Source organism: Mixophyes fleayi, chromosome 7, assembly GCF_038048845.1.
Source record: "Mixophyes fleayi isolate aMixFle1 chromosome 7, aMixFle1.hap1, whole genome shotgun sequence".
NCBI lineage: Eukaryota > Metazoa > Chordata > Amphibia > Anura > Limnodynastidae > Mixophyes > Mixophyes fleayi.
This window is the reverse complement of record NC_134408.1, coordinates 112,195,279-112,207,705: the sequence shown is the minus strand read 5'-3', so window position 1 is coordinate 112,207,705 and position 12,427 is coordinate 112,195,279. Positions and strand designations below refer to the sequence as shown.

At 38.7% G+C, this 12,427-nt stretch overlaps 1 protein-coding gene across 4 annotated transcripts in view; it reads left to right on the top strand.

Moving 5' to 3' along the window:
* The window catches only part of RBM44 (RNA binding motif protein 44), an 89,227-nt gene that overhangs the window by 54,644 nt on the left and 22,156 nt on the right, over window positions 1-12,427 (top strand). For all 4 annotated transcript variants that reach the window (XM_075180351.1, XM_075180350.1, XM_075180347.1 and 1 more), the window contains exons 8-11: window positions 7,073-7,376; window positions 9,972-9,997; window positions 10,076-10,166; window positions 10,263-10,320. In XM_075180351.1, coding sequence (XP_075036452.1) covers window positions 7,073-7,376; window positions 9,972-9,997; window positions 10,076-10,166; window positions 10,263-10,320 — 479 coding nt within the window. The remainder of the gene's footprint in view (window positions 1-7,072; window positions 7,377-9,971; window positions 9,998-10,075; window positions 10,167-10,262; window positions 10,321-12,427) is intronic.

The window sequence follows — 12,427 nt, the reverse complement described above, 5'->3', positions numbered from 1 at the left end:
AGTATAAGTCCAGTGGTACTGCAATATTACAAAGTTCACTGATTCTGCAGTATAAGTCCAGTGGTACTGCAATATTACAAAGTTCACTGATTTAGCAGTATAAGTCCAGTGGTACTGCTATATTACAAAGTTCACTGATTCAGCAGTATAAGTCCAGTGGTACTGCAATATTACAAAGTTCACTGATTCTGCAATATAAGTCCATTGGTACTGCTATGTTACTGGCAGGAAAAAAAGGCAGTTTGGAAGCCCCTGTACAAACTCTCTCTATTTTACCTGAGTTGTCCCCCCTCCAGTGTGTACTCGGAAAGAGTTTTTAGTGCAGCGGGGAACCTGGTCAGTGAGCGGCGAAGGAGGTTGCTTCCTCACAACGTTGAAAAAATGATGTTCATAAAAATGAATTATCAATTCCTCAATCAAGTACAGCACTGCCCTCCAGATAGTACAGAGGGACCTGTGGTTGTGGAGTCCAGCGGGGACGAATTGATAATGTGTGAGGAGGAGGAAGTACACACTGTAGGGGGAGAGGAATCAGAGGTTGAGGATGAGGACGACATCTTGCCTCAGTAGAGCCTGTTTAGTTTGTACAGGGAGAGATGAATAGCTTTTTTGGTGTCGGGGCCCAAACAAACCAATCATTTCAGCCACAGTTGTTTGGTAGGCCCTGTCGCTGAAATGATTGGTTTGTTAAAGTGTGCATGTCCTATTTCAACAACATAAGGGTGGGTGGGAGGGGTGGGTGGGAGGGCCCAAGGACAATTCCATCTTGCAACTCTTTTTTTACCATTATGTGACCATTCAACAGTCGTTTGCCATGAGCACAAAGTAAAACAAAATTAAAACAAATTCAACAAATTAAACCAAAAGTAAAATGCCCTGTCATAATCAAAAACAAGAGGTATTGACGTGCTTGAACTACTGTAGTGTTTATAACTTATAAACAGTACACTTGAAAGCTTGAGCCTTTAAATGAAAAAGTCACTCTTCATTGCACGAATCTTTGCAACAGGGACAATTTTTTGGTTAACAAAGTCAACAAATAACACTTCGACGCTGTCTGTCTTTCACATACTTGATGGGATCTCAATGATGAATGCTCTGTACCATGGTCGTCTAAAACAAGAGTTATTGACGTGCTATAACTACTGTAGTTTTTATAAATTATAAACACTACACTTGAAAGTTGGAGGAGGTATTGTGGCCCCGGTACCAAATTGGGTACCGGGGCCACTCCACTATGCAGTCCAGATAGAGGCGTATCAGATATTAAACAACGTTGACTGTTGCTGCCAAATCATAAATTAATGAAAATGACCTGTCATCGTCAAAAACAAGAGGTATTGACACGCTCGAACTACACCCTGTATATGCTGCAGAGAATGTAGGAGCAGGCAGCTGTGCAGTGGAATTCACACCATTTGAAGGCGGAGGTATTGTGGCCCTGGTACCAAATTGTGTACCGGGACCACTGCACTATGCAGTCCAGAAAGCTACCTCGGTGAAACGTTTTGGACTAAAAACAATATTGTGAGGTGTGAGGTGTTCAGAATAGACAGGGAATTAGTGGAAATGATTGTTATTTAATGTTATTGAGGTTAATAATAGCGTAGGAGTGAAAATAAACCAAAATCTTGATTTTAACACTCTATGATTTTTTTCAAAATAAATCTGAATCCAAAACCTTAAATCCGAACCAAAACCTTTCGTCAGGTGTTTTGCGAAACAAATCCGAACCCAAAACCTCAAGCAAATCCGAATCCAAAACACGAGACACCAAAAGTGGCCGGTGCACATCCCTAGTTAAAGCACGACTTAGCTGTGCCAAAACAGGCTACAAACTTTTTTCCTGGTGCAACAAGCTTACCATCATTACTGCGCCACAAACCTGTGTGGGCAGGTTCACATCCTCCCTGCTTGCCAGCTGGAGAATTTCTGTGAAGAACAAACTTTTTGCAGAGATTAACATTTGTTCATTAGCGATTACAGTAACTGTCATTAATTTAAATTTTTGTTCTTCAATCCTTTTTCTGCTACTTACTTTTATTACCTTTGCCAGCTCTGGTATTAAACAATTTGCCAATCAGTGTGTGTCCACCCCCTATCCTTGTAATTCCCTCACTCTCCTGTAAACCATCAGGTGACGAGTGAACATTTTGTACAGTAAGTGGCTGCTCATTAAACACTTATTTACGTGTTTCTCTGTGTAGTTTAACTGTGACGCTATGCGTTCCATGTCATGAAGAAAATGCTTTCCTCAAAGGGGCAGTGCCTAATCTCACAAACGGGATGTCAGAGTGAAGTGACCTGGGTGCATGCTCAAAACCACTCCTCATCACCTAGCACAGCCCCCTGAATGACTCTGATATCACTTCCTGAATCACAATCATTCCATAATACACAGCCCTCACAAAAGGTTCCAGACATTCAGCCATTTTAAAAGCAAAACTGTCTCTCACAAATCCGAGTACTCTTGTTAGACACCTTGCATTGTGTCTGCAAATCACTCAGCATTTTCTCAACAGAATTTCCCAATCACCAAACATTCACACACATTTTCAGAATCTGTGATTTCCCTATTGAAAGTACAAATGTATTTGATCAAGTCTTGCTCACAGACGGGATTTTATCTTGTAACATTTCTTTGTGGGCATAACAAACCCCCCTAATTTCTGAGAAACATTCATCTGCGTCATTTTCACATAGATTTAAACTGCTTGTAATATCTACATATATAAAAACTCACTTCCACCTTAATCTATTTCATAGAGATAATTATTTTTCTATACTTCAAAAACAGCAACTGTTTTCTCCTGACACTATTTAAACATTATTTACAGTCCTGACCGTCTGTTGATCCGTCCAGTGACGGACCACGGAGTTTAAAACTTTTTGCATCTCTTCAAAAGCTTACAATTAACCAATACAGGCATTACATTTACAAATGTACAAGTTTTTGAATCTTAAAACAAAAGAAAAACAAAGCAATACTCACTCCTTTCTTCACACACTGAAGTCTTTTAACACACAATAAGGGGGGGAGATTCCATTCTCTCAGCTGCGCAGCATCACACATACTGTACAATGTTTCTCCTATATACATACATTTACAGTGCACAAATTACATGACTTTGAATTTCAACATCAAAAGTACCTGTTACAGGAAAGGTAATTTTGTTAGAAGTCTGCCTTATGCAAATGCTCAAAATACTTAACAACCATTAAACTTTTTCCTATACATGTGAAATAGCAACGAACTCTTCAGTACAATTTTTGGTTGCTGACATACAACACAGTGCAAATGAACACAACCCTTACCCTTTCCAAAATATACACACTACCTTGATCAGCCTCACCAACCTCGTTGCCAGTATGTCACCAATACACCACCTGCCACACTCCTGCCCATATGCCACGTGATCCACTCCTGCCACTTTGCCACTCTTCTCCCCTCAGGCCCCTATGACCCCATGCTTACCTAATTATGATTTTCAAACCCAACTTCACCCTCCTGCCCCACTGCCATCATGCTAGCCCTCCACCACGTGATGCAGCATGTACTTCTCCACTAGTGGTGGAATCCACTGTCCTCGTGACGCGGAGTCAACTGAAACCAAAAAACAAATACAAATGATGACCCTAGGGGAAAGCGAGGGCAGAAATCCAAGTCGTTTGTTATCACGTGTGGAGTTGGGCGCTTTTTTATTTTATTGGTTTAACCTAATACACCATGTTGAACAAAAAAAAAAAAAATGGTTTCCTTGGTTGTTTGTCCATTTACTGTAAGCATTACATTTGAAGCAGAGTCAAAAAGGTACTTTTATGTAAAAGTATGATGAAAAATCGCAAATTCAATTCATTCATATGACCATTGATTGTACAAGTCCACCATAATTCATAATGTTAATATTTTGCAAAGCTGCTAGACCTACCATTTATGAAAATCCTGCATGACACTCAGTATTGTCTGGAAAGGTCCCGATTCACAGAAGTGAATGAGCCTACAAGCCAGTCACACGTTTGGGAAGAGCTGCAGAACTTTTGGGTACAAATTTCCCCTGAATGTCTTAAAAAAACAAAACAAAAAAAAAACTGATCGCTAGAATGCTGTAACTGCTGCAACTGGAGGATTCTTTGAATGTTAAGTTTGATCAACAAAACCGTTATGTTAAGAAATAAAAATAATGACATGTTAATGTATTGACTATAATTTCGAATCAAGTTAAAGGTATCCAAATAAAAAAAAAATACATTTCAATTCTTTCAAAAACCCAAGAAGTTTTAGTGATTCCAAACTTTTGTACACTAGTGTATGTGTAATGATTTCACAGAAGCCATGCAGTTAAATTAGGTATGGCAAGTAAAATGAATGGTTTGGTGTTTGACAATAGAGAACACCAGGTAAAGTGTGTTGAATGAACTTTGTGATGACCGTAGAATTGCCCATCATTAAGAAAAGACACATGCTACTTGTATCTGTATAATTTTATGATATCGACCCACTTGTAGTACTTGTGCATTCACAGGCCTTGTGATGTTGCCCAAGGGTTCATCAAATGAAGTTTAAGAAGTTGTCAAATTCAAATGTATTGCTCCTCTATTTTGGTAAATGCATTGGTACAAAAAGTCGTTTGAAAATGTTTGGCATCTATACATATTTTTTGGCTAATGCTGCATAAGAATCCATAATGAGTTTTCGGTCACGTTTGGAAATATAGTATTCAACCAATTCAATGAAATAAGTTTTTTCCAATTACCAGCAATGTCAATTCAACAAAACAATATATTGCTTTCACTGACCGAGCACTAAGGTTTTGCAGCTTGCCTACTTCCATTTATAGTAGTAGATAGTTCATGTATCTTCACTTATATGCTTCTAATATTTTTTTAATAAAATCCTTTTATAGAACATCTTTATTGTAGAATATTGCTTTGAAAAATTGAATCTGTTTGTCCTGAAAACTAAACTCAAGAAGGAAAACATTCTCTCTTAATAACAACAAAAAATGAAATTAATTAGTATTTATTTTTTATTTATTTTTAAAAAAGCATATGGTGTAGTTGGGTAATTATTTACTTAGACTAGGGGGTACTTTGATTAAATTTGCGCACGTTAAGTGGTACTTTTGTATGCATGAACCAGCTTTGATAATTTGTTAAAAAAAAAAAAGTTGATAAACTCTGCTCTAGAAGATGCCACCTAGAATAAAGAGTCCTATGAAGCGGCATTCTCAAGAGCCATTGCATATGGCATATGTTTGCCAGCATTAGCTTCTGCATTAACCTGACTGGTCGGTCTTCATAGACTGTCCACTGACACATCATGCAGGAAATGTATAATCTGAGCTTGTCAATTGTACCTACTGCTTCTTTTGTGGCCACGGTTGCCCACTGAAAAGAAAAATGGTGCCACGCGGTCATTAAGCCTCAGCGCAAAGATAGACTTTAAACCTTTGTGTTGTGTTTTTACAGTGCAGTAGAGTGGCAACTGTATACTGTCAAGTCAATGACCCCCCTGGGACTCCAAACGGTTGCTGACTGCCAGATTATTTCTGTACTAATTCATCCTGTATCCTCCCTGGTGATCACATGAATACTGGGCACCCTGTATGAGAGAGAGATACGAAGAAGACCTACATTAGTTTAGAGTAAAAATAAGAAATGAAAACGTGACTTAACTTTAACTTGAGCTGTTATGCGGGGGTCACTCTAAAATAAATAGCTATAGATTATATAGTTATAACATTTTAAAGCAACCACCCATTTCTAACCCCTATTTTTTATGCTATTAAAATCTTATTTGGCTTTTACAACCTTAAAAAGATGACTCAAAATTCTGAAATGAATAAAACATGTAGCATTCAGTCTGATACCCAAACCAATTTTTTGTTTTTACTAGAACAGAGCTACGAATATATCTCTGGTAGCTGATGTAAGTCAAGTGATGCCCCCTCTTTATTTCTGAGGTTCTTCAAAAACAGTTATACCATACCTTGTTAAAAGCAGTGGTTTGCATCAATACCTAAAGAAGCATTTAAAGCAAGCCTTAAAAGAAGTGTCCAAACTGGTTGCTGCTTTAACATCCTGGAGACCTTTTAGGATTGTGACACAATTCTCAGATATTGGCAAAGGAATACCTGGCCCTACTGGGAGATACATTCAGCTAAAATTAATCAATGCTGTCTTTCTTCACCACCGCTACTCCTCTGTGTGATGAAACATTAATAGACTTAACATGGCCCATAAGATGTATATTGATCTTCAACTAGTTTGTGTCTGTTTTCCAAACTCAAAAATTTTGTTTTCATGGATCTTGGTACATCTTTGCTGACTTGTGAATGATTTTTACCAACTGCTATATTAACTTTGTTGCTAAGGTTGTTTTTTTTTTTTTTTCTGCTGATCATGGTGACTTTGCAGGATTTTAAAATAGTGGCCTTAACTCCAAAGGAGTTAACTTTGTTTGCCACATTGACAAAGCTCTTGAAAATGTTCCTCTTTTTATATTAAAGGGTTTGTGATTCTTCATGATAGGAATGACAAAATTGAAAATCAGCATGTGGTGGACATAGTATTTGTAAGTCAAAGAATTTTGGTAAATCGTGTTTTGTTTGCGATCATTGTTACACTGAGGTGATTGGTATCCTCTCTTTAAAAAGGTCACCTTAGTGGCACCCACTCCGTTTATATTTTTCCTCAAATTTTTTAAATATTTTTTAATAGGACTGATTTGACTAAACGTTTAACTAAAGGGGTTTGTATATTTATATCAGTGGTTAGCTACTTTATTACTACTGAATTTTAATTAAAAGCATGACAACATTAGTACTGCATCAGTAGGCTGTACTGATGTGAATAATATGCATGAATATACTTAATATGTCCACCCTGGTCTTTTGCAGCAGGTTATTTAGAGAACTGTCACTCCCTGTCTTAGATCATTCTATATGAGCAGAGTGTGATGGGCTTGTTCTGTAGATTTGGGCCTATATTGGCTGTCATCAATTTAACAACTAACTCATTGAAAATAGAAAATTAGAATGTGAAATCTTTAACTTTTTTTCCCTTTGCACAGAGTTAGAGATAGCTTATCATCGACTACTAGTGAAGCATTGCTGCAGAGAGCAGTAAAGGCTGAACTTCAGCTTGTGGATGTGCAGCGTTGGCTGTGTTGGCAAACCTGTTGGAAAACACAGCAGCAGAATATGGAGAAACAGTCTTACATTAACCTGCATGGTGCACCATCTGATCAGTCACCAACTGGGGTTAGCTTCAATCTCTTATCAGCTCTTGCTGAAGTGGAAGAAAAGTATCAGGAAATGAAGAAGCAAATTCAATCTGGCGTACCACTTGATACATTAATTCCTCTCAGTATGCAGGTAATGCTCAGAAAGGTTGCCCTGACCATTGTGTATTCTCCTTAGCCTATTTCCTGTGTAAAGTTCTTTCCTTGTTTTAGCTTTTCTTTTAAAGGTGGTTGTCCACTCAAATAGTATATTCTTGACTCATGATTGGCCCTCCAATCAGGTGCAGACTTTCAATCTGCACTCCACAATAGCTTGACAAAGACTGAAGTATTTCTGAAGGAGAGAATGTGGACATAATCATGCTGGACTAACAAACAAGGGGAAGGAAGGCCTCTGAGCTAAACAAAATGTGTGTTTGTTTCTAGCCCAGCCAAAAATACAATTTATTTTTTTTACTAAGTAAAGTACCAGCCACAGGAGGTAGGACACTTACATGAGTACTTAAACTTCACCAATCTCTACTCCATGCCATTTTCATGCAGGGAAGCTTCAGAGTATGTGCCCTTGTTACTGGTTATTGTCAGCATGAGTTTTGCCCATTTTCTTTGGATTCAAGGATTTTTTTGTTTAAAGGACAATCTACTGGTCAGGGTCATATTGGAAGACTTGGTGTCATCCCATGAACATACTAATCTATGGGAACTACAGAGGCATGGTTGGTTGGCCCATGACTCCTGCTCGCAAATAAAATGGCAACCATTGAGCTGGCAATTAAGATTATTGGAACCAAGGTCTTGACAGTGGAGGTGGTCCCCCTTTCTCCCAGTAGTCTGCCTTTCTTCCAGTATCCTCTTTGTCCTTTGCAGGGCGGTTCTGCTGAGTCGTAAGGACATGTTTCTCAACCATCTATCCCACCGAATCCACTGGTCCCCTAGACGAAGGATTTGCTGTTGTAGTGGTTAAATGCATCACACTTCTCCAGACGGAAACTGATGTTCGGATCACTCTAGAAAATTATTACAATGGGCATCACAGGGGATTGGGGGCAGTGTATCAATGTGTTACCCAGCGGAGATGAGGTTTATCTCTGTAATATTGCTTTCTCGTAAACATTCTAGTCTTGCCTCCTACGGGGCAAATCAGACAACATTACTAAAGTGGGTGTAAAATAATCATTGACCTCCAAAGTACCTTAATGGTGACAGTCAGAAAAGGTTGTGTGTTGGGCAGTATATGTGAAAGTAACTCACTCAGTTTCATACATACTGTGCATAGATAACTGGCGAGGCACTGTTGCATCATCAGACCTTGAACACAGCAATGTGCTCCCTTCATTTATCCCTAAGCCTTTAGAGAGTATCAGCTAGGGTATATTTTTCCTCCCTTTTTGTATTACCAATGACTACCATAAAGTTCGGATGGAGGAAGTACTTTTGGTTCTTGGAGGTTACCTCTGCACCTGAAACATTTGTCTTGGGGCCCTTGCCTTAATCAAACTTCAATGGCCTCACCTTAAGATCATTGAGGTCCACAAAGAAAGGGGTTCTCGAGTATTAAATACAGTCTTGATTATTTAAGCCTATATCCCAGGTGTACTGCAAGTTATGGGGGACACAGTAAATGGTGTACCTTGCATTAGTTGCATACAAGAGCTTCCCCCTTTCACTACTCTTTCTTCCCTATGGACAGTGTCCTGGTCTTTTGCACTTAATGCCAGGTTTCTTACCTCAGTTTTTTTCCCCAAAGGTGTTTAACACATTCTGCAGGTCAGAACTTTCCTCTCTTGATCCTAGTCCATCCTGAGCTAGAAGTGCAAGGTAATAAGCGCAGACCTATTCCTAGTCTGGGAGAAAATCACATTCAAGGACATGGCTCATATCACTACAGAGGTTGGTCCATCATGGGCATGGAGACACAGGGCTTCGGCAAAGCATCGTTGCCAGTTGTCATCCCTGCATTCCTTTACTACGTTCTTGTTGTGCGGGCCTCAGTAAAAGACAGACTCATAATGCTGCAGAATTTGGTGTCTTAAGGAGCAGTACCCTTACTTCCTAGGGCATTAGTGTTTGGGATGCCCCCATCAGTTAGTTTCTTCCAGGTGACTGAGAAAGAAAATAGAAATTTGTAATTAATGTTAAATCCCTTTTTCCGTGGCCAATGTAGGACTCTGATCAGCCTGCATAGGAATGTCTTCCTGTTGGTCATTAATCCATATTTGTCTGTTCCTGTGTTGACATCTGTGATTCAATAGGGTCAGATGTGTTGGTTAATGATTTTGCTTTCAGTGCCTTGGTTTTTTCCTTTGTTCTTCATTGTTAGTGATAAACTGGGAGCTTCCCTGCATTGAAGTGAGGATAAGCAGGAATAGAAGTTGCCTAAATTATTGTGCAAGTGCCCTTCAACCTATGGGTGGTAGTTCATCCCATTATTCAGTCTGTCCCCCTCGGCCCTGGAAAAAAAGGATTTAATGGTTAGTACAAAATTCCCTTTTTATACTGTATGATGTTTAAAGACATTCACTTAAGTTAGCTATTTTTTAAATCACTCCTTACTTCCATGGGAATGTTCCAAGCGTATACTTCTTTGCTAGAGGTCTGACTATTTGTGGAGGGTTGGGCAAAGTAATTTTCTGATTTTAATTATTTTTGTTTGTTGTCACATTGATGCAACTCACACATGCAAACTTTAATCTAAATTATTTATCTTTTTTTATGTGTTTTTTTATAGCTCACCAAAGTGGATACTTCATCTGAGTAAGTATCTACATTTAATATAATATCTGATCATTGCCATAACATTGCAATCATTGATGTGGATTTACCATTTCTCAGTAACTTACTAAAGGAATGCTTTACGAACACTTGTCAGCACAGCACAATGCAGAAAGAGTCTGATGGACCACCTGGGAACAGTGTGAAAAATGTAAGTGACTGTTAATTTACTATAGATCTGCTAATCTCAAATTGATTTCTGTACAAGCTTCATTAATGATTAGCTCTTGTTCATTTTTCATTTTAGGATCTTACAAGCATGTCCATTTCTGTTGCACAAAATGATCAGCAGAGAGAAGGAAAAGGTTGGTTTGTGTTGGTATTTTTTGTATGCAACATTTAATTCTTTTATGCAATTGTTACATACATTACATAAAATAAATACTTAACTGGATGGTTGTTTAGCTTATATATAGACACAGAATAGTCCCAAATGGTGTGCACATGTGCTAATACAGCTTCAGTTGAGTGCTCTACCATGTAATAATTTTGCATGTAGAGGAGAACTAGGCCCCCATTCTTATGATATTTTTGGAATATGTGAAAATGTACTCTAGGTCTTCTACCAGACCAAATGACAAAAGCTATGGGAGGATGTTCATCGTAATAGCTGCGATTTTTCCTATCCAAAGCATATAGATATATTTGTTGCGGTCCAAATGATCTTTCTTTACAGCAAATTTGTGGCGAAGAGCTAATCATAATATTTGGGGGTCTATGCATCAAGCTTATCTGACACTTAAAAGATGCGGAAACTACTATTTCCGCATCTTTTAAGTTTAGTTGCTATGCATTAACTGCCTAACAAAGGAGATTTCACAGTTTAGGCAAATACTGTGCAGTATCGCAGTCCCCATAGATTACTACAGGCACTGCGATGTTCTGCAATGCAGCAAGGTTTGATAAGCTTTGCATTCCGCAGACAGGTAGCGCCATCTCAGGATGTTACCTGTCATTTCCTATTGGATTCTCTCCTCTTCGGCTTCACAGAATCCGATACAGTGTTGGTTCCTCCTAAGAAAATTAGACTGCAGGAGAGCTGACACGTGGCCGGGGCTCCCAGAGTAGCCCCAGCTTGATGCATTCAAGCTGTACATAAATATGCATCACTGCGATGTGAATCAATGCATATTTAGTTTCACCGCATCTTCTTGATGCATAGACCCCTTGGTCAGGCATAATCTCTGGTGCTTAATTCCGTGGGAATGCCACTGGAAGTTTAAGTATTTGTTTGTTTTAATTGGTGCAGCGTCTGTGGCTCAAGGTAAACTGAGAAAATTTCAATCTTATTTGGGTTTATTTTGAAGCTCCCTATATTGCTGATTTATCTCTGCATATTGAAGGTAGCAATATGAGAGGCTTTGAGATTGTCAGGCGAACGGCAGGGGTACAGAGCAAGAGCCTGTGCTCCCAGGAACCAGCTCTAATACCAGAGATATGTGTGTTTCTGCATATCCTAGCTTCTAGTGGTTCCATTATTAACACAAAAGGCAGGGCGATAGAGGGCACCCCTGCTGCTTTGCCTTTTTTAATAGAGAACAAATCTGATGCAAAATGTGCTGCAACTCCCTGTAAACAAGTACATAGAACGGTGTTCTTTCCAAAGAGTTTGTTATTGCTCTCTGTTAGCACCTAGAATCAAATGGTGCGGTAAATATGCTAATGACCATTTAATACCTACCTCATTACCACTCACAAAAGGTAGGTTCTAGTTTAAAACCAGTTCTATTTTAATATCTGCTCAATTTACTCAGATCCACATAGTATAATACAGAGAATAATGATGATCATATCAAGAAAGATTTTCCAGTCTCTCATAATGTATTCTTATTGACAATAGGTATTTTCAGTAATTCTTTACACATATAATTACTCAGTATAGAAATCATAATATTTACATCAAATATATTGCATTGCCTACTTCAACTATTTATCTCACAATTTTGCCTAAGAACACAGCCATGAATAAAGAATGAAACCTACACATCCTCCAGGAGCATCTTCTCCCTACCATCTAAGAACACTTTTGTGACGAACAATGCCTTTCCCAGCATGATGGAGAACCTTGCCGTAAGGCAAAAGTGATAACTAAGTGGCTCTGGGATCAAAACATCGAAAGTTTGGGTCCATGGCCAGGAAACTCCCCAGACCTTAATCCCATTGAGAACTTGTGGTCAATCTTCAAGAGGCGGGTGGACAAACAAACACCCACAAATTCCAAGCATTGATTAGGCAAGAATGGGCGGCCATCATTCTGTATGTGGCCCAGAAATTAATTAACAGCATTCCAGGGTGAATTGCAGAGGTCTTCAAAAATAAGGGTCAACACTGCAAATATTGACTCTTTGCATAAACTTAATGTAATTGTCAATAAAAGCCTTTGACACTTTTGAAATGCTTGTAATGTTACTT